Genomic DNA, 20,725 nt, shown 5'->3' with positions numbered 1-20,725 from the left:
ACAGCCCCTTACCCATAACACACAGCCCCTTACCCATAACACACAACTCAATAACAGCAGAGAGCAGATCATGACTCAACAGCAACAGTGTTTCATCACATGGGAACCATTAGGACTTAGTTTCTGTATGTTCTACAGGGACTAGTGAGGCGAGACTAGTGAACAGACAGAAAACAGTAACTATTTCAGACAGAAAGCTTTTCAACTGGCTTTCACACGGCTCTATGCATGGATGCATACAACACACACATCCCCCTACCATAACACCCATCCCTGTGTATGTATGGTCCATGTGTGGGTGACCTTATGTCCAGGGCAGGGGTTCAGAAAAACACAACAGAACAATATGATCACAGCTCCCAAAGATAAAGACGTAAATACACTAGGCTTGTTTAACACACACAGGTCAACAAGACTACCTCAGCCTGGAGGAATCCCTTTCACTAAACAATCTCTACATCCCCACCTGCCAGAATAACCTCTGTGTGTGTGTGTTCTGAGGTAACAAGGTTTGACTAGTGTAAAACCTGAGACATCTTCCTGCTAGCCTCGCGGTTTCATAATGCTGTGACCTTGGATTCGTTTCAATGCATACAATCCAAGACACGCGTATGCACACACACACACACACACACACACACACACACACACACACACACACACACACACACACACACACACACACACACACACACACACACACACACACACACACACACACACACACACACACACACACACACACACACACACACACACACACACACACTTTCTTTTTCTCCCACTATCACCACTTCCTGTGTTACGGAGCAGACAAGCTATTTTTAGTCAGCCCTGAAGCAGTGGAAAATCTACTGAGGCACAAAATAGAAGAACAGACAGACAGATTCAGCAATAGAAGAAGAGAAGAAGAGAGAGAAAGAGGGATTGAGGATGACTTCAAACCAATTTCAAAGCAGATCCCAAACTTTTCAAAGTGCTGGCTTGGCCACTGCCCCAGTTACTCTTCTGTTTCAACCAATGATTTAAGATCAATTCTCCATCCCCAAGTCTAACCATATAGATGAAGATAAACCATATAGATAAAGATGCATTATGCAGATATCGCTCCTCCATTTCCTGGTTGCTAAAATTCTAATAGTAATTTCAGTTTATGTCTCAAAACATGCAAGTATATAATGTAGAGAATTACTGTACCTTCTAAACCACTGTGAAATATATTTTCCATAAATATATGAAGCTGGTGTACAAAACGAAAAGTAAAAACTTAAGAACGGGAAGCATAGAAATAGCACACAACGAACAGATTTACCACTTTTTAGACTTGCTTTCAAAGAGAATGACAGATCAATAACTCAAATTTCTATGTGAATTTGGTCGGGTCACCCAAAAAGTTACATATTGCAGCTTTAAATAACCCCATGTTCATGAGGACGTTTATCTACACTGGGAGCCAACCAGAACTCCTCCAATTAGCTAGAACTGAATGGAACCACTGGAAACGGTTGGATCAGATGTGGACTTAGGACTCTCCGTTAGGCAGGATCTTAAAGGGGCAGTTACGGTTTGAGATGTTTCTCTGACCTCTCCTTTTGGCAGGATCTTAAAGGGGCAGTTACGGTTTGAGATGTTTCTCTGACCTCTCCTTTTGGCAGGATCTTAAAGGGGCAGTTACGGTTTGAGATGTTTCTCTGACCTCTCCTTTTGGCAGGATCTTAAAGGGGCAGTTACGGTTTGAGATGTTTCTCTGACCTCTCCTTTTGGCAGGATCTCTGACCTCTCCTTTGGCAGGATCTTAAAGGGGCAGTTACGGTTTGAGATGTTTCTCTGACCTCTCCGTTAGCCAGGATCTTAAAGGGGCAGTTACGGTTTGAGATGTTTCTCTGACCTCTCTGTTAGGCAGGATCTTAAAGGGGCAGTTACGGTTTGAGATGTTTCTCTGACCTCTCCTTTAAGCAGGATCTTAAAGGGGCAGTTATGGTTTGAGATGTTTCTCTGACCTCTCCGTTAGGCAGGATCTTAAACGGGCAGTTACGGTTTGAGATGTTTCTCTGACCTCTCCTTTAAGCAGGATCTTAAAGGGGCAGTTATGGTTTGAGATGTTTCTCTGACCTCTCCGTTAGGCAGGATCTTAAAGGGGCAGTTACGGTTTGAGATGTTTCTCTGACCTCTCCTTTAAGCAGGATCTTAAAGGGGCAGTTATGGTTTGAGATGTTTCTCTGACCTCTCCTTTAAGCAGGATCTTAAAGGGGCAGTTACGGTTTGAGATGTTTCTCTGACCTCTCCTTTAAGCAGGATCTTAAAGGGGCAGTTACGGTTTGAGATGTTTCTCTGACCTCTCCGTTAGGCAGGATCTTAAAGGGGCAGTTACGGTTTGAGATGTTTCTCTGACCTCTCCTTTAAGCAGGATCTTAAAGGGGCAGTTATGGTTTGAGATGTTTCTCTGACCTCTCCTTTAAGCAGGATCTTAAAGGGGCAGTTACGGTTTGAGATGTTTCTCTGACCTCTCCTTTAAGCAGGATCTTAAATGGGCAGTTAAGGTTTGAGATGTTTCTCTGACCTCTCCTTTAAGCAGGATCTTAAAGGGGGAGTTACAGTATGAGAGATTTCTCTGACCTCTCCTTTAGGCAGGATCTTAAAGGGGGAGTTACAGTATGAGAGATTTCTCTGACCTCTCTATTCCTTTAAAGGATCTTAAAGACCGTTACAGTTATGAGAGATTTCTCTGACCTCTCCTTTAAGCAGGATCTTAAAGGGGGAGTTACAGTATGAGAGATTTCTCTGACCTCTCCTTTAAGCAGGATCTTAAAGGGGGAGTTACAGTATGAGAGATTTCTCTGACCTCTCCTTTAGGCAGGATCTTAAAGGGGCAGTTACAGTTTGAGATGTTTCTCTGACCTCTCTGTTAGGCAGGATCTTAAAGGGGCAGGTACGGTTTGAGATGTCTCTCTGACCTCTCCTTCAGGCAGGATCTTAAAGGGGGAGTTACAGTATGAGAGATTTCTCTGACCTCTCCTTTCGGCAGGATGATAAAGGGGCAGCTATGATTTGAGAGATTTCTCTGATCTCTCCTTTCTGCAGGATGTTAAAGGGGCAGGCAGCTATGGTTTGAGAGATTTCTCTGACCTCTCCCTTCGGCTGGATCTTGTGTTCGTCCAGCTTGAAGGCAGTGCCAATCTTCCTTCTGACCGTCGGAGGCTCCTCCCCTGGATCCAATGGATACTCCTTAGGCAGCTTCCCTGTCAATTCCTAGAGAGAGACGGAGAGACAAAGAATGTGAGAGACAGAAAGGGTGAGAGGGAGAGAGAGAGAGAAGCAGGAGAGAGGAATACATTTAATTGATCATTACTCATTGAAGTTGGTATGTATGTGTGTTTGTGCACGTGTCTTACCGCCTCTCTGATACAGATGTTCTTGAGTTCCTCTAGTCTTTGTTTGAGAGTCTCCTCCAGAGCCTCCTGTCTGGCCCTCAGGGCTGCCAGCATGTCTTTCTTAGCTGTCTGAGAACTGTCCGACTCCTGGGAACCTACACAGACACACACAGAGCAGAGATACAGTCAGAACACACACACAGAGCAGAGATACAGTCAGAACACACACACAGAGCAGAGATGCAGTCAGAACACACACACAGAGCAGAGATACAGTCAGAACACACACACAGAGCAGAGATACAGTCAGAACACACACACAGAGCAGAGATACAGTCAGAACACACACACAGAGCAGAGATGCAGTCAGAACACACACACAGAGCAGAGATACAGTCAGAACACACACACAGAGCAGAGATACAGTCAGAACACACACACAGAGCAGAGATGCAGTCAGAACACACACACAGAGCAGAGATACAGTCAGAACACACACACAGAGCAGAGATACAGTCAGAACACACACACAGAGCAGAGATACAGTCAGAACACACACACAGAGCAGAGATGCAGTCAGAACACACACACAGAGCAGAGATACAGTCAGAACACACACACAGAGCAGAGATACAGTCAGAACACACACACAGAGCAGAGATGCAGTCAGAACACACACACAGAGCAGAGATACAGTCAGAACACACACACAGAGCAGAGATACAGTCAGAACACACACACAGAGCAGAGATACAGTCAGAACACACACACAGAGCAGAGATGCAGTCAGAACACACACACAGAGCAGAGATGCAGTCAGAACACACACACAGAGCAGAGATGCAGTCAGAACACACACACAGAGCAGAGATACAGTCAGAACACACACACAGAGCAGAGATACAGTCAGAACACACACACAGAGCAGAGATACAGTCAGAACACACACACAGAGCAGAGATACAGTCAGAACACACACACAGAGCAGAGATACAGTCAGAACACACACACAGAGCAGAGATACAGTCAGAACACACACACAGAGCAGAGATACAGTCAGAACACACACACAGAGCAGATATACAGTCAGAACACACACACAGATAACAGATACTCTTAAAACACGGAACATGGACCAGAGTGTAGAAAACTGTAAGAAACAAGCTTACTATCAAATCAAATTGTATTTGTCCCATGCGCCGAATACAACAGGTATAGATAGACCTTACCGTGAGATGCTCACTTACTTAACCGACAATGAAGTTCAAGAAATAGGGTTAAGAAAATATTTGCTAAATAAACTAATGTAAAAAATAACAAGTGACACAATAGGATTACATAACAATAACGAGGCTATATACAGGGGTTTCCCGTACCGAGTCAATGTGCGGGGGTACAGGTTAGTCCAGGTCATGTGCACTATAATCTTACTGTGTAGGACTTATATACACCCCCTGTACTGTTGATAGATTGATCCAGAATGTCTACACTGCCGAAAACGGTAGAGAGAAAGTGACGGAGACACATTAACATAACAGCACTACTCATATCAGTGACAGTGACATATCAGTGACATCATTCTGTTGCGAGGCAGCGTGTCATTAGATTAACACACACACACACACACACACACACACACACACACACACTGCTCTGAGGGGACGATGTTGAAAGTGAGAAGACACTGTGTGGCCTTGTAGGAATATGTGAGTGAGTGTGTGTATTAGAGGTAGTCTCTGTCGGAGGGTGAGAGAGAGATATAAACACTGAATGTGGAGGGTGAGAGAGAGAAGGGGGTATATGGAGATAGCTGAGATACAACGTCAGGGAGAAAGAGAGAGGCAAATACAAAGAGAACTAGGACAAGAGCTGAAGATAGATATCAAACAGGACATTAGAGAGGAAAAAGATGAACTGTGTTGTAGAGACTACTCCTTCTAAACACAGTAATTGATTTCATAAGTTGTCAGCGGTGTCTGGAAATAGCTGACACTGCACACACACACAGTTGGCAGCATATGTGCATCGACCTTTGCTCCCTCACTCAAAACTAGTAGAGTTTTTAGTACAAACATTATTTGAGCTTTCGTGTGTCTTTCACACTTCCACCATGTTGGTGGAAACAGCCTTGGGAAAACATGAGGCTAACAGCATAATGGGTTTCTGTCCTGAAGTTTAAAGGTTGATTCACAGCCCTGCCCTCTCTAACTCTGTTCCCACAGACCCCTGGCCTAGATAGGGGGGTGGAGGGGTGAGTTACCACTGACTCCTCTCTCAGATCTCTCTCTAACCACATTAACACTCACATCCCTCTTTTCTCCCCTTACAGTCCTCTCTTCCCTCTCTCCTCTACCACACTACATTTAAAGGCAGGCGCCTCCACATTATTGGGCGGAGTGAGAGTAGGACAAGGGTACTGTTGGCCACAGACACACATGCAAACACAGCCACACACAGAGAGGCTTACCTGAGGAGAGCAGACTGCCAGAGCTGCCGCTGATGATCTTGCCCTTGCTGCCCATGTTGGCCAGTTTAGATGTCTTCAGAGTGCCAGTCTCTGTCAGGTCGATGGCTATCTCACTGAGACTACGAGCCGCATGGATCTTAGACTGGACAAACATAATCAGACATAATACCCCATGTCTGCTTGTTGCTACTGATTTGGTTATGAACTCCACTCACATTCTAGATCCTCAGTCCTTCTAGAACCCCACAGTTATTCTAGAATCTCACACGCATTCTACAATCCCACAGTTATTCTAGAACCTCACACGCATTCCAGAACCCCATACTCATTCTAGAACCGCACGGTTATTCTAGAGCCTCACAGTGATTCTATGTGTTACCTTGCTCTGCTTGCGGTCCAGGTAGAACTGGTGTTGACTGATGGCCATGGCCCAGATAGACTTAATGAGAGCAGGGCAGGCGTACCAGGTGTGGACAGCTATACCACTGTGGCCAAACGTCCTTCTGGTCACCGACGCCCTACAGTAGAGACGGACACAAGGCCTCCTTATACACACTGAATAAACACACACACACACATTAAATGAAATAACACGAACACAGGTATACATGCAACACAGCGACCTATAGCATGGCCAGACGCAAGGCATCCTTGAACACACTTATTCTAGAAAGAGAGAGTATGTCTAGTAGTGATGTTTATCATAGCGCACGTTGTCTCTCATGACATGATTTACTCTACACTGTTTAGACAGAAAGACATCTGTGTCTACAGACCCTCTCACACTAACTACGGCCTCCTATAAAACAGCTCTCTCTCTTCTCTCTGCCCTTCTCTCACTCCTTTTCTCCCTTCTTTCTCTCTCCATCTGTCTTTCTCTCTCTATCAGACGCTAAACAAACAAAAGAGAGGTGACTTCCTCCTCTAGACAGCAGAGTTCAGTGTGTGTGAGTGACTAGCAGCAGTTCTGTCTGTGCAGGCTCTTTTTAAGATCCTCTGAATCTCACTCTAACGCCAAGATAAACTGAAGCGGATATGCCTCTCTCACGGTTTGTCTGTATTTGTGCACAAGCTACTCTGTTCAATCACATGCCCCACTGGGGATCTCTTGCTGCCTCTACTACTCTTTAATATATTGTCGCCAATAACAACAACACCTCTCCAACCTATGACCATCTCTGCTCTGTGTTTGTTAAGTCTGCTAACATTTAAACAAAGCAGCTATCAGCATTGACAATGGGGGACAATAAAGACATTATACATTGCATCTATCCAAGCTTAATATATCCTACATACTATTTTCACACCTCCAGCAGTAATGAAGTATCATCAACAAAACTAACTAACATTAGCTATGTGTCATATATATTATATATATTATTACTACACTTTGCTACTTTTGTGATACAAAACTATTTACAGTGCTGAAACAAACGAGTGCGCAGGAATGCAAGTACACACACACACACACACACACAGAGTTGTGATATATATTTACCTCCTGGGGTCGTGAACTTCCACTGAGAACTTCTTCTCTCTGAAGTAGAGGTTCTCCAGCTGACGCCATTGGAACACCTGACACGCACGCACACACGCACACACACACACACACACACACACACACACACACACACACACACACACACACACACACACACACACACACACACACACACACACACACACACACACACACACACACACACACACACACACACTTTAGAACTGAGAAATGCTCACACACACTTGAAACTGAGATACACACAGACATACACACACAAGCCTCAGAACTAAGAAACACACATCACAGGTGGCTCCTTAATTGGGGCAAACGGGCTCATGGTAATGCCTGGAGCAGAATAGGTGGAATGTTATAAAATACATCAAACATGTGTTTAATACCATTCCATTTGCTCCGTTCCAGCCATTATTATGAGCCGTCCTCCCCTCAGCAGCCTCCTGTGACACACATACACTCCAAGCTTGAGAATGCAGAAACACACATTCCAGCTTGATATGGTATCCCTGTACTTACTGAGAATTAAGATTGGTTTTGCAACACCCCAAAAACAGAAAGAAGAAGAGAGGAGTGAGGGAGGGAAGAGATGGTAAGAGGGAGGACCTGAGGTAAGGGTCTCAGATCAGATTCAGACCCAGCGGGCTCGTCCAGAACTCTTCCCCCGGCTGAATGACCTCACCCCCGAGAGAGAGAGAGGGAGGAGGCTTTCTCTCCTCCGCTCGCCTTCTGTCTCTTTCCTTCTTTTCCGTTCTTTTTACGAACCATCAGCTTCTTTAAAAAAAAAAGCCCCACTGGGCGAGAACGTCTCTTCAATGTGTGTGTGTGTGTTTTTGTGTATGTGTGTGTGTGTGTAAAATCCTCCCAGACGCAGGGGAACAGAAAGTTCTGAGTGGACGGGTGTTCACCATCTGTAGGCGAGTGAGCGAGTGCATGTGTGTGAACTAAAGTTTCCTTCTTTCCTGTAGCCAGGCAAAGACCCTCCCCTCCCTCCCCCTCCCCTCCTCTCTCCCTTGGGGAGTACGCTTCCTGCTCTGGGCTCTGTGGCTGGGAGGGAGGGTGTGGGGGAGTGAGGGGAGAGGGTGGAGGCTTACTGTGGCCCAACCAAACGGAGAACTTTTGCTTTGTTAAGTCAGCCAGATCCCTCTTCACACACACACACACACACACACACACACACACACACACACACACACACACACACACACACACACACACACACACACACACACACACACACACACACACACACACACACACACACACAATGTCTGAGTCTGTTTCTCGTTACACAGAAAGAGAGCAGAGTCACAGCAGTTACTGTTACACTGGAGACACTACTAGCAGCTGGGACACATACACACCAACAATGGTGGTGGTAGAAATGTGAAGGCAGTGAGATGGTTTAAGAAACGGTAAAAACACAAACTCTGTACCAACAGGGGAAAACTAAGTTAACTGGCAGGATGAGGGAGGACAGGACAGACTAGAGAGGAGGGAAGAGAAGACGAGGGGGCACGGCCCAGGAATTTTAACAGCCTGGAAAATCAATGTAGAGAGGGGGATAAGAGGAGAGGAGAAGAGGGGGATAAGATGGAGCATATAAACACAGCATATGGACTAAGTGTGTGTGTGTGTGTGAGCATGCATGCATGTGTGAGAATCAGTGCAGTTATGATCACACAATGGAGTATGAAGACTTAATGTGGCATGGTGCTAAAAATAGGAGTCAGATGAGGAGAGTGGATGTGTGATTCCAGACAGGGAGCGTGTGGAACAGCTTTCCATCACCTGAGCGTTTGACACACACACATGATTCCTCAAAACTAGGTTGTACGGTGGGCCCCATCTTGTCAACTCAACACTGGAGCATTGGCATCATATGTATGAGACCGCAATACATCCCAGTACAACGAGTGTGATCAGGTTTGTTGCTGGGCAGGGACAAAAGCTTGCACACCATGTGTGTTTAAAAGACTAGGGTCGGCCATCCAATGGCTGAGACCATTGCTTTCATCTTCCCTCAGATCAGACTTTAGTAATCATAGTCAATGAGCCATAGAACATTACTGCAAACCACATTTTACAGGAAGGCTACTTCAAAATGTACATGTACAGCACAATATAATGAGGAATTGAACCAGTTTCAATATTCAAGAAGCTCTGTCCAAACTAACAAATGACAGGAGTTCTATAAGTGGTGTGTATTTAGTAACGGCTTTAGAGAAACTGAGAATAATCTCAACAATAATATCAGATACAGACATGGTGACACTGCCTTTCTACACAGCACTGAGAATGGCAAAGGGTGTGTCCACTGTTAGGCCAGTGTGTGTGTTCGTGTGTGACTACAAAGAAAAGGTCATGCCTGAGAAAGCTTGAAGTGGACACCCATGGTATTGTATAAAGAATAGAATGGTGTATAACTGCTCAGTAATGTTGGAGTAAAGCCAAGGTCTATTCTAGTACAGGGCAGAGCTGTACCTGTAGACAGTAGCAGTCAGTTAGGACTAGAAGCATGTCTGGGGACTAGGCTCTAGAGGGGACCCACTTACCATCACTGGTTCCCCCCCTTTCCCTGCTTCACTCCCTGTTTCTCAGTTCCTCCCTCAGAAGGTTGGAGGGCGGTGAGTTTGGGGGGTGTTAAATGTTTCCAGACTGTTCTTTAGTCACTACGGAGAAATGCCTACTGCTTCCTGTTGTTTGTTGTTTTGGTCGTAGTTTTTTCAATGTGTTTATGTTAGAAGGTGTGAGGTTAGAAAGGGTGTTTACAAACTAAGGCAAACTCCTCACTCATTACTCATCACTGTTCCATACCTTCATATGCCTGTCTGATCCGGCAACACACTAGTTAGCAGAGATATGGGCTCAATATCTGTCAAGAAAATCTCAATCCAATTCATTTCCTCAGTCAAAAGGACACTCCTCTCACTACTGGAGCTTCACACAGTTACTTAACCACCAGCAGCTGCTTCAGTCACTCACAAACCCTAATCTCTGGATAAGTGACTCAGAACTCACGAACAAGGCATTTTTCCCGGCTGTGGTTGAGCTGTAACCTCCTACCGGTGTGTGTGTGTGTGTGTGTGTGTGTATGTTAGGGGTAAAGTATTTAAACAACCCCAAAGAAACAGTCAGAAGGCCACCTCAAAGTGGTGGTCTAGTCACTCCAGGTTGTCCCCTAGTAAAACACAACCTATTCCTGATGTGAAACTGAAAACAAAAACAGCCTAATCTAAAACACTGAAAACCTAGTTTGACATAATGATAGTGGCATTGTCAGGTAACCAGTAATGCACAGCCTCTATACACAGTTTTTCACAGGGTCTCAACCGTCATTGAAATTCACACCAGAGTTATTAAAGACATTAATAGCCATCTGTAAAGTGTCATCCCTCTCTCTGTTTTCAGAGCGCTCTGTGTGTAGATAACATTAGTGTGGTGATGAGAAGCCAGAACATGAAGTCCTGAGCCTCCCTTCATTCTACCTCCCCTCTGAACACAATCACTCTATTGTAGTACAGACCCCTTTCAACTGGGCATGGCCCACTGCCTTTTGTTGTGTGTGTGTGTGTGTATATATATCTACAAATGGTGAAATATGGGGAGAAAACATCCTGCCAATAATGAAAGATCCAAGAGGGCCCCTCCCAGCAAACCGGGAACATTACCAGAACATTAGCTAAGATTCCCATTAAGTTCTAGATAGGATTATATCTAACATTACGATGATAACATCCCCAAAACATTTGTAAAAGTTTTTTTTAATGTTTATGTTTTAAATGAAATATCCTTAGAATGTTCTCCTACCATTCACTAAAATGTTGTAACAACCACCAAAGAACGTTCCCAAAATGTTCTCATTAGGATTCCAGGTAAGGTAATAACACAATGTACCAGTAATGTTTTCCCAACAAATCAAAATTGGTTACGTGAAAGTTCCCTGAACGTTTGTTAGATTGTGGTAAATGTTCTCATTAAACAGAAACTCTCCAGTCATGCTGATGATTATACCATGTTTGTATAAAACATTTGCCTGATATTGCAAAAAAAATTCCCATACCACAATTTGTTTCATTAGATTGTGGGAACAGTTTGGTGGGAACATTGTGGGGACATCACAAAATATATTTTCCCAAAACACACAAAAAAATATCAATTTTTATGCATGATTATACAATGTTTTATGTTAGGTTGCACAGGACATTCCCTTACTGTTATAAGAATGTTGACAGAACAACTGATCTAAGTTCTTTAAAGGTTCCCAGAACATTTAATTAAGTTATGGGAGATGTCTGGGATGTTGCAAGAATATTCTGATATTCACGAAGGTTGCACAGAACATTCCCACAATGTTGCACAATGTTCCACAATTTCCAGTCATAACATATTTGTTTTATGTTCAACATAATATATCATTGATGTTCATTCAATATACATTTGACCTAGTCTTAGAGATCCTCAGAAAATGTCAATAACACTACTTCTTATCACACTGCTCACTTAACCCAGAAGTCAGCCTCGCTTAACCCAGAAGTCAGCCTCGCTTAACCCAGAAGTCAGCCTCTCTTAACCCAGAAGTCAGCCTCCCTTAACCCAGAAGTCAGCCTCCCTTAACCCAGAAGTCAGCCTCCCTTAACCCAGAAGTCAGCCTCCCTTAACCCAGAAGTCAGCCTCACTTAACCCAGAAGTCAGCCGCACTAATGTGTCAGGGGAAACACCATTCCACTGATGAATGAGGTCAGCTTGCAGGTGCCCGGCCCTGCCACAAGGAGTTGCTAGAGCATGACGAGCCAAGGAAGCCCCCAGAGCAAGCTGTGTGCCGTCCTATGGGGCTCCCGGTCACGGCCGGCTGTAACACAGACTGGCTGTAACACACAGGCTGTAACACACACTGCGATGCAGTGCTTATGAACGCTGCACTACTCAGGAGCACTTCAATAACCTTTCTGACTGGGTTTTTAAATAGGGACGAAATAAAAACTTCCTCTCTTTTAGTAGAGTATATCTGAGCCTAATGGTTAAAGAATATGTGGGATTGAACCTGCAATCTTCAGCCAGATCATTAACCCTAAATAATTAAGACACACAAATGACTCGAGGGAGCCTGAGATCAAGATAGTCTAACCAGAAAAAAACAAACTTCCACCCGCTGCTGCTGGCCTTCGCAGGTTCTGCTGTTCTTACGATTTCTACAGATCTAAGTTCTGTCCTGAAGTTTGCTCTAGCAAACTTGCAACATTGCATACAACATTCTGGGCCCTAAGAGTTTCCAGCTCCAGTAAACTCTGGACAGACATAGCTGTAGGCTATTTGCGCAAGGGATAAGAAGTAATCAGGTAGGCCTAGTTTCCACCGGATCAGAGCACAACATTTCTTCTCTCCTTTCACGCTGAGTGGTTATCAAAAGAGAGCTGGAAAGATTGACAATAGTTCCTCAACGTAGCCTATTTGAACATTTTCAGTGGATGTAAAAACAGACCTTGTTAACTTGCTGTTTGAGGTGAAGAAAAAATGACTCCGAGAAGTTTCACAGTGGTGATGAGTTAAGACAATCAGAAATACTATCAGATCCCCAAATGGGCACATTAATAGGCCTACATTTGCACTCAGGCCAGGTAGCCTAGGCCTATTTCTATGTATAATCAGGTGTGTCCTTACTCAACATTGACAGGCGTGCTACAAACAAACTCCTAAATGGAGTGAAATAAACGATAACGTGTTCCTCACAAGTGTAGCCTAGGTTGTGCGGCGCGCAAACAAGGTGTCCACTCCTACAACAAAGACACAGCAAGGACACAGCAGTCCCCTGGTGGTGGAGAGGGTTAATGATCTGTCTGCAAAGCTGAAGAGTGCAGGTTCAATCCCATAAGTTCTTTAACCATGTTTCTATTGAAAAACAAAAACAGTGACATTGAAGCTCAGATATAATCTACTAAAAGAGGGGATGTCTTTATTTCGTCCAGTCAAAAATGCAGAATTTAGACTAACTGTAAAAACAACAACCAACGTGTAAAAATGGACTGTTCAACAAACAAAAAAATGCACCTGATTTAATTCCTGCTTTGAGATGCTTGATATGGTCACCCCTGTCTTATTTTTCATGATCTGAAAACCAAAGGTGATCCTGGATCAGCACTCAGAGTCTTGCATACATTCTAAATATGGGCCCAGAAGTACACAGCTTATAAAGAGGATGGGGAAGTGATGGTGAATAACCCAGTTACCAGTATTTCCCTGGGTTAGTTATGTCTAAGAATGCTAAAATGGAAGCATAGTAGTCCTTATTGACTAAACTGCCATGGCTATATACTGAAAAAAATTGATGCGCGAGAGCTTCCCCAGTGGTGCAGAAGATAAAAGTTTTGGCTTTGGAACCGAATATTGCAGTTCCAAACCCTGCATGTGCAGGTTGTCAACATATAAAGTGTCACAATATGTGTTGTATGATTAAATGCTGTTCAAATGTCATATGAATGAAACTGTTAACATGTAAGATCTTAATGACAAAAACATTTTACACTGTTAATTGAGTCTTCATTTCTATACTAAACAGACCCTTTTAAGCGTGGTTCCGCACTAGGACTGACCCCATTTAGTTGTTTGGTCGATAGGCTGTTGGTCGACCAAGATGTTTTCAGTCAAGCAGACGCAAATATACAGTACCAGTCAAAAGTTTGGAAACATAGGCAGAGTTGCAAAGAAAAAGCCATACCCCAGACTGGCCAATAAAAAGAAAAGATTAAGATGGGCAAAAGAACAGACACTGGACAGAGGAACTCTGCCTAGAAGGCCAGCATCCCAGAGTTGCCTCTTCACTGTTGACATTGAGACTGGTGTTTTGTGGGTACTATTTAATGAACTGCCAGTTGAGGACTTGTGACGCGTCTGTTTCTCAAATTAGACACTCCAATGTACTTGTCCTCTTGCTCAGTTGTGCACCGGGGCCTCCCACTCCTCTTTCATTTCTGGTCAGCGCCAGTTTGCGCTGTTCTGTGAAGGGAGTAGTACACAGCATTGTACGAGATCTTCAGTTTCTTAGCAATTTCTCACATGGAATATCCTTCATTTCTCAGAACAATAATAGACTGACAAGTTTCAGAAGAAAGTAACTTGTTTCTGGTCATTTTGAGTCTATAATCGAACCCACAAATGCTGATGCTCCAGATACTCAACTAGTCTAAAGAAGGTCAGGATTATTGTTTCTTTATTCAGAACCACAGTTTTCAGCTAACATAATTGTAATAATTGGTTTTCTAATGATCATTTAGCCTTTGAAAATGATAAACTTGAATTAGCTAACACAACGTGCCATTGTAACACAGGAGTGACGGTTGCTGATAATGGGCCTCTTTACACCTATGTAGATATTCCATTAAAAATCATCCATTTTCAGCTACAATAGTCATTTACAACATTAACAATGTCTTCACTGTATTTCTGATCAATTTGATGTTATTTTAACGGACACATTTGTTTTGCTTTTCTTTCAAAAACAAGGATATTTCTAAGTGACCCCAAACTTTGAAATGTAGTGAATGTTCCCATTTGGGGATGTCGTAACTCAACACCACTAATGAGCTGTGGAGCTTCTCAAAGTATTTTTTTCTTCAACTCAAACAGCAAGTAAACCAAGTCTGTTTTTCGAATGCATTGAGAATTACATAGTTCCTCAATGTACTTGAAAAATATTTACAGCTCTCTCCCTTTAGATAACCAATTGGCATGAAAGGGAAAAATGTAATGCTCTGATCCATCCTTCTCACCCCCCCCCCCTTAAATGATTTAGATGCACTATTGTAAAGTGGCTGTTCCACTGGATGTCATAAGGTGAATTCACAATTTGTAAGTCGCTCTGGATAAGAGCGTCTGCCAAATGACTTAAATGTAAATGTAATCCAGTGGAAACGTCATTAAATACCTGATCATTTCTTTTCCCTTGCACAAATAGCCTACAGCTGTGTCTGTCCAGAGCGCACAGGCGCAGAAACTCTGAGGGCCCAAAATATTTTATACAATGTTGCAAGTTTGCTAGCTCTAGCTTCGGGCCATACCCAGTTGATAGTTGAAACAATGTTTCAAGTTGAAGACAGGCCATGTGTAGCCAATATCATAGGATATGTATTTTTATCAGGATATTTTCTACCTGCAGGCTGCAATTTGTTGGCTTTATGTAGGCTATTTTTTACATAGGTGGCAATGGTAATAGAAGTTACTTTTAGATTTGTATCATTTTCATTTAGATTTAGATACAGTTGAAGTCGGAAGTTTACATTCACTTAGTTTGGAGTCATTAAAACTCATTTTTCAACCACTCCACAAATTTCTATCATTTTGGCAAGTCGGTTAGGACATCTACTTTGTGCATTTTCCAACAATTGTTTACAGACAGATCATTTCACTTATAATTCATTGTATCACAATTACCGTGGGTCAAAAGTTTACATACACTAAGTTGACAGTTCCTTTAAACAGCTTGTGAAATTCCAGAAAAGTATTTAACAGCTTTAGAAGCTTCTGATAGGCTAATTGATATCATTTGAGTCAATTGGAGATGCACCTGTGGATGTATTTCAAGGCCTACCTTCAAACTCAGTACCTCTTTACTTGACATCATGGGAAAATCAAAAGAAATCAGCCAAGACCTCCACAAGTCTGGTTCATTCTTAAGAGCAATTTCCAAACACCTGAAGGTACCACGTTCACCTGTACAAAGAATAGTACGCAAGTGTAAACACAATGGGACCACGCAGCCGTCATACCGCTCAGGATGAAGACGCGTTCTGTCTCCTAGAGATGAACATACTGTGGTGTGAAAAGTGCAAATCAATCCCAAAACAACAACAAAGGTCCTTGTGTAGATGCTGGTGGAAACAGGTACAAAAGTATCTATATCCACAGTAAAATGAGTCCTATATCGACAAACCTGAAAGGCCGCTCAGAAAGGAAGAAGCCACTGCTCCAAAACAGCCATAAAAAGACAGACTATGGTTTGCAACTGCACATAGGGACAAAGATCGTACTTTTTGGAGAAATGTCCTTTGGTCTGATGAAACAAAAATAGAACTGTTTGGCCATAATGACAATCCAAGATGGCGTAGCAGTCAGACGTCTTGTCGTGTCCCTTGTATATATTTGTTTTTTTACATATTTTTCTTTGCATATCTTTTAAAACATTTTTCTAAACCTCAACATCTAAATACTCTCCTGCAACCCGCCTCACCCAATGTGGCGTGGATCTGCTTTTTTTATATTTATTATTTAGTATTTATATTTACTTCGGATCCGTAACCCCTCAACTGAACCTAGCCAGCTAACTACCAGCTATCAGTCAGCAAACCATTGATAGCGGTCATCAGCTAACCTTTAGCTCGGAAAGCTCTCGCCAGTTCGAACAACGCGACATCACTTTGCTTGAAGCTAGCCCGGCCAGAACTCCTGTGCTACCACCGAAGCATACTCCTGGGCTACAATATCCGGACCCACGACCGGTCTATCGATGTCACCGCATGAGGAGGCATAAACAGACTCAACCCCCATTGCGACGTCCCAAAGGCTAACTATCTAGCCCTTGCAATCTGCTTGCTTGCTAATTCGGCCTGCTAACTGCTAGCTTGTTTAGCCCCGGCCTACTAACTGTTAGCTTGTTAGCACAGGCCTGCTAACTGTCTGAAACGCCGCGTCCCCAGCCAGCCCATCCACTCACTGGACCCATATTTACTTTCAATCTCTTTTCGATTTTTAATTCGATTATACCTTCCGGTAACCTGCCTCACCCAATGTGATACGGAATCGCTATTATTTTTTATTTTTAGAACACATTCAAGAACCTCCAGAAGCCAACCAGCTAACTAGCTACAAGCTATTTAGTCATTGTTAGCCACTGCTAGCGGCTTTTACCTTCTGCACAGCCAGCCAGTTTGTTTTAGCCTGGATAATACTCGCCAGTCTAGCTTCCCTGTCCCATCCACCGCTGCCCCCTGGACACTGTGATCACTTGGCTAAATAGCTGATGCCTACTGGAATGTCCATTAATCACGGTACTCCATTCTGTTTGTTTATGTTTTATCTGTCGGCCCTAGCCGCACTCAGGCTCTGTGTGTAGTTAATCCGACCCTCTCTGCCTAGTCAACGCCATTTTACCTGCTGTTGTTGTGCTAGGTGATTAGCTGTTGTTGTCTCACCTACTGGTTTAGCTAGCTCTCCCAATCAACACCTGTGATTACTGTATGCCTCGCTGTATGTCTCTCTCAAATGTCAATATGCCTTGTATACTGTTGTTCAGGTTAGTTATCATTGTTTTAGTTTACAATGGAGCCCTTAGTTCCACTCTTCATACCCCTGATACCTCCTTTGTCCCACCTCCCACCCATGGGGGGGGTCCTGTGTGGCTCAGTCGGTAGAGCATGGCGCTTGCAACGCCAAGCGTCGTGGGTTCGTTTCCCACTGGGACCACCCATATGTAAAAGTAGTGGCCCCAGCCAACTTGTAAGTCGCTTTGGACAAAAGCGTCTGCTAAATGGGATATATTATTATTATATTATGCGGTGACCTCACCCATTACAACCAGCATGTGCAGAGATACAACCTCTCTTATCATCACCCAGGCCCTGCATTTCCCCAGGCACCCTCATTTGTTGACTTCTGTTATCGAAAAAGCCTCCTCCCTAAGTTTGTTTTACTCACTGCTTTAGCACACTCTGCTAACCCTGATGTCCTTGCCGTGTCTGAATCCTGGCTCAGGAAGGCCACCAAAAATTCTGAGATTTCCATACCCAACTATAACATTTTCCGTCAAGATAGAACTGCCAAAGGGGGAGGAGTTGCAGTCTACTGCAGTGATAGCCTGCAAAGTAATGTCATACTTTCCAGGTCCATACCCAAACAGTTCGAACTACTCATTTTAAAAATGACTCTCTCCAGAAATAAGTCTCTCACTGTTGCCGCCTGCTACCGACCCCCCTCAGCTCCCAGCTGTGCCCTGGACACCATTTGTGAATTGATTGCCCCCCATCTAGCTTCAGAGTTTGTTCTGTTAGGTGACCTAAACTGGGATATGCTTAACACCCCGGCAGTCCTACAATCTAAGCTAGATGCCCTCAATCTCACACAAATCATCAAGGAACCCACCAGGTACTACCCTAAATCTGTAAACAAGGGCACCGTCATAGACGTCATCCTGACCAACTGGCCCTCCAAATACACCTCCTCTGTCTTCAACCAGGATCTCAGCGATCACTGCCTCATTGCCTGTATCCACTACAGATCCGCAGTCAAACGACCACCCATCATCACTGTCAAACGCTCCCTAAAACACTTCTGTGAGCAGGCCTTTCTAATCGACCTGGCCCGGGTATCCTGAAAGGACATTGACCTCATCCCGTCAGTTGAAGGTGCCTGGTCATTCTTTAAAAGTAACTTCCTCACCATTTTAGATAAGCATGCTCCGTTCAAAAAATGCAGAACTAAGAACAGATATAGCCCTTGGTTCACTGCAGACCTGACTGCCCTCGACCAGCACAAAAACATCCTGTGGCGGACTGCAAAAGCATCGAATAGTCCCCGCGATATGCAACTGTTCAGGGAAGTCAGGAACGAATACACACAGTCAGTCAGGAAAGCAAAGGCCAGCTTCTTCCGGCAGAAATTGCATCCTGTAGCTCTAACTCCAAATAGTTCTGGGACACTGTGAAGTCCATGGAGAACAAGAGCACCTCCCAGCTGCCCACTGCACTGAGGCTAGGTAACACGGTCACCACCGATAAATCCATGATCATTGAAAACTTCAACAAGCATTTCTCAACGGCTGGCCATGCCTTCCTCCTGGCTACTCCAACCTCGGCCAACAGCCCCCCCCCCCGCAGCTACTCGCCCAAGCCTCTCCAGGTTCTCCTTTACCCAAATCCAGATAGCAGATGTTCTGAAAGAGCTGCACCCGTACAAATCAGCTGGGCTTGACAATCTGGACCCTCTATTTCTGAAACTATCCGCCGCCATTGTCGCAACCCCTATTACCAGCCTGTTCAACCTCTCTTTCATATCGTCTGAGATCCCCAAGGATTCGAAAGCTGCCGCAGTCATCCCCCTCTTCAAAGGGGGAGACACCCTGGACCCAAACTGTTACAGACCTATATCCATCCTGCCCTGCCTATCTAAAGTCTTCGAAAGCCAAGTCAACAAACAGGTCACTGACCATCTCGAATCCCACCGTACCTTCTCCGCTGTGCAATCTGGTTTCCGAGCCGGTCACGCGTGCACCTCAGCCACGCTCAAGGTACTAAACGATATCATAACCGCCATCGATAAAAGACAGTACTGTGCAGCCGTCATTCATTCTAATCTTTGGTGACTTTAATATTCACATGGAAAAGTCCACATACCCACTCCAAAAGGCTTGCGGAGCCATCATCGACTCAGTGGGTTTTGTCCAACATGTCTCTGGACCCACTCACTGTCACAGTCATACTCTGGACCTAGTTTTGTCCCATGGAATAAATGTTGTGGATCTTAATGTTTTTCCTCATAATCCTGGACTATCGGACCACCATTTTATTACGTTTGCAATTGCAACAAATAATCTGCTCAGACCCCAACCAAGGAACATCAAAAGTCGTGCTATAAATTCACAGACAACACAAAGATTCCTTGATGTCCTTCCAGATTACCTCTGTCTACCCAAGGACGCCAGAGGACAAAAATCAGTTAACCACCAAACTGAGGAACTCAATTTAACCTTGCGCAATACCCTAGATGCAGTAGCACCCCTAAAAACTAAAAACATTTCCCATAAGAAACTAGCTCCCTGGTACACAGAAAATACCCAAGCTCTGAAGCAAACTTCCAGAAAATTGGAACGGAAATGGCGCCACACCAAACTGGAAGTCTGCTGGCAAGCTTGGAAAGACAGTACCGTGCAGTACCGAAGAGCCCTTACTGCTGCTAACTTAATTGAGGAAAATAAGAACAATCCGAAATTCCTTTTTGATACTGTCGCAAAGCTAACTAAAAAGCAGCTTTACCCAAGAGAGGATGACTTTCACTTTCGCAGTGATAAATTCATGAACTTCTTTGAGGAAAAGATTATGATTATTAGAAAGCAAATTACGGACTCCTCTTTAAATCTGCATATTCCTTCAAAGCTCAGTTGTCCTGAGTCTGCACAACTCTGCCAGGACCTAGGATCAAGAGAGACGCTCAAGTGTTTTAGTACTATATCTCTTGACACAATGATGAAAATAATCATGGCCTCTAAACCTTCAAGCTGCATACTGGTCCCTATTCCAACTAAACTACTGAAAGAGCTGCTTCCCGTGCTTGGCCCTCCTATGTTGAACATAGTAAACGGCTCTCTATCCACCGGATGTGTACCAA

The 20,725-nt window shown here is 44.0% G+C and overlaps 1 protein-coding gene across 1 annotated transcript in view; it reads right to left on the bottom strand.

Moving 5' to 3' along the window:
• The window catches only part of LOC135525000 (FERM domain-containing protein 4A-like), a 147,392-nt gene that overhangs the window by 18,469 nt on the left and 108,198 nt on the right, over window positions 1-20,725 (bottom strand). The window contains exons 12-16 of the mRNA XM_064952794.1: window positions 7,338-7,413; window positions 6,218-6,360; window positions 5,839-5,980; window positions 3,393-3,526; window positions 3,127-3,249 (exon numbers count right to left, since the gene is read on the bottom strand). Of these exons, the coding sequence (XP_064808866.1) occupies window positions 3,127-3,249; window positions 3,393-3,526; window positions 5,839-5,980; window positions 6,218-6,360; window positions 7,338-7,413 (618 nt within the window). The remainder of the gene's footprint in view (window positions 1-3,126; window positions 3,250-3,392; window positions 3,527-5,838; window positions 5,981-6,217; window positions 6,361-7,337; window positions 7,414-20,725) is intronic.

Source organism: Oncorhynchus masou, chromosome 31, assembly GCF_036934945.1.
Source record: "Oncorhynchus masou masou isolate Uvic2021 chromosome 31, UVic_Omas_1.1, whole genome shotgun sequence".
In the NCBI taxonomy this organism is placed as follows: Eukaryota; Metazoa; Chordata; class Actinopteri; order Salmoniformes; family Salmonidae; genus Oncorhynchus; species Oncorhynchus masou.
Note: the sequence above shows the minus strand (reverse complement) of the source record. Positions and strands in the feature narration are given on the sequence as shown.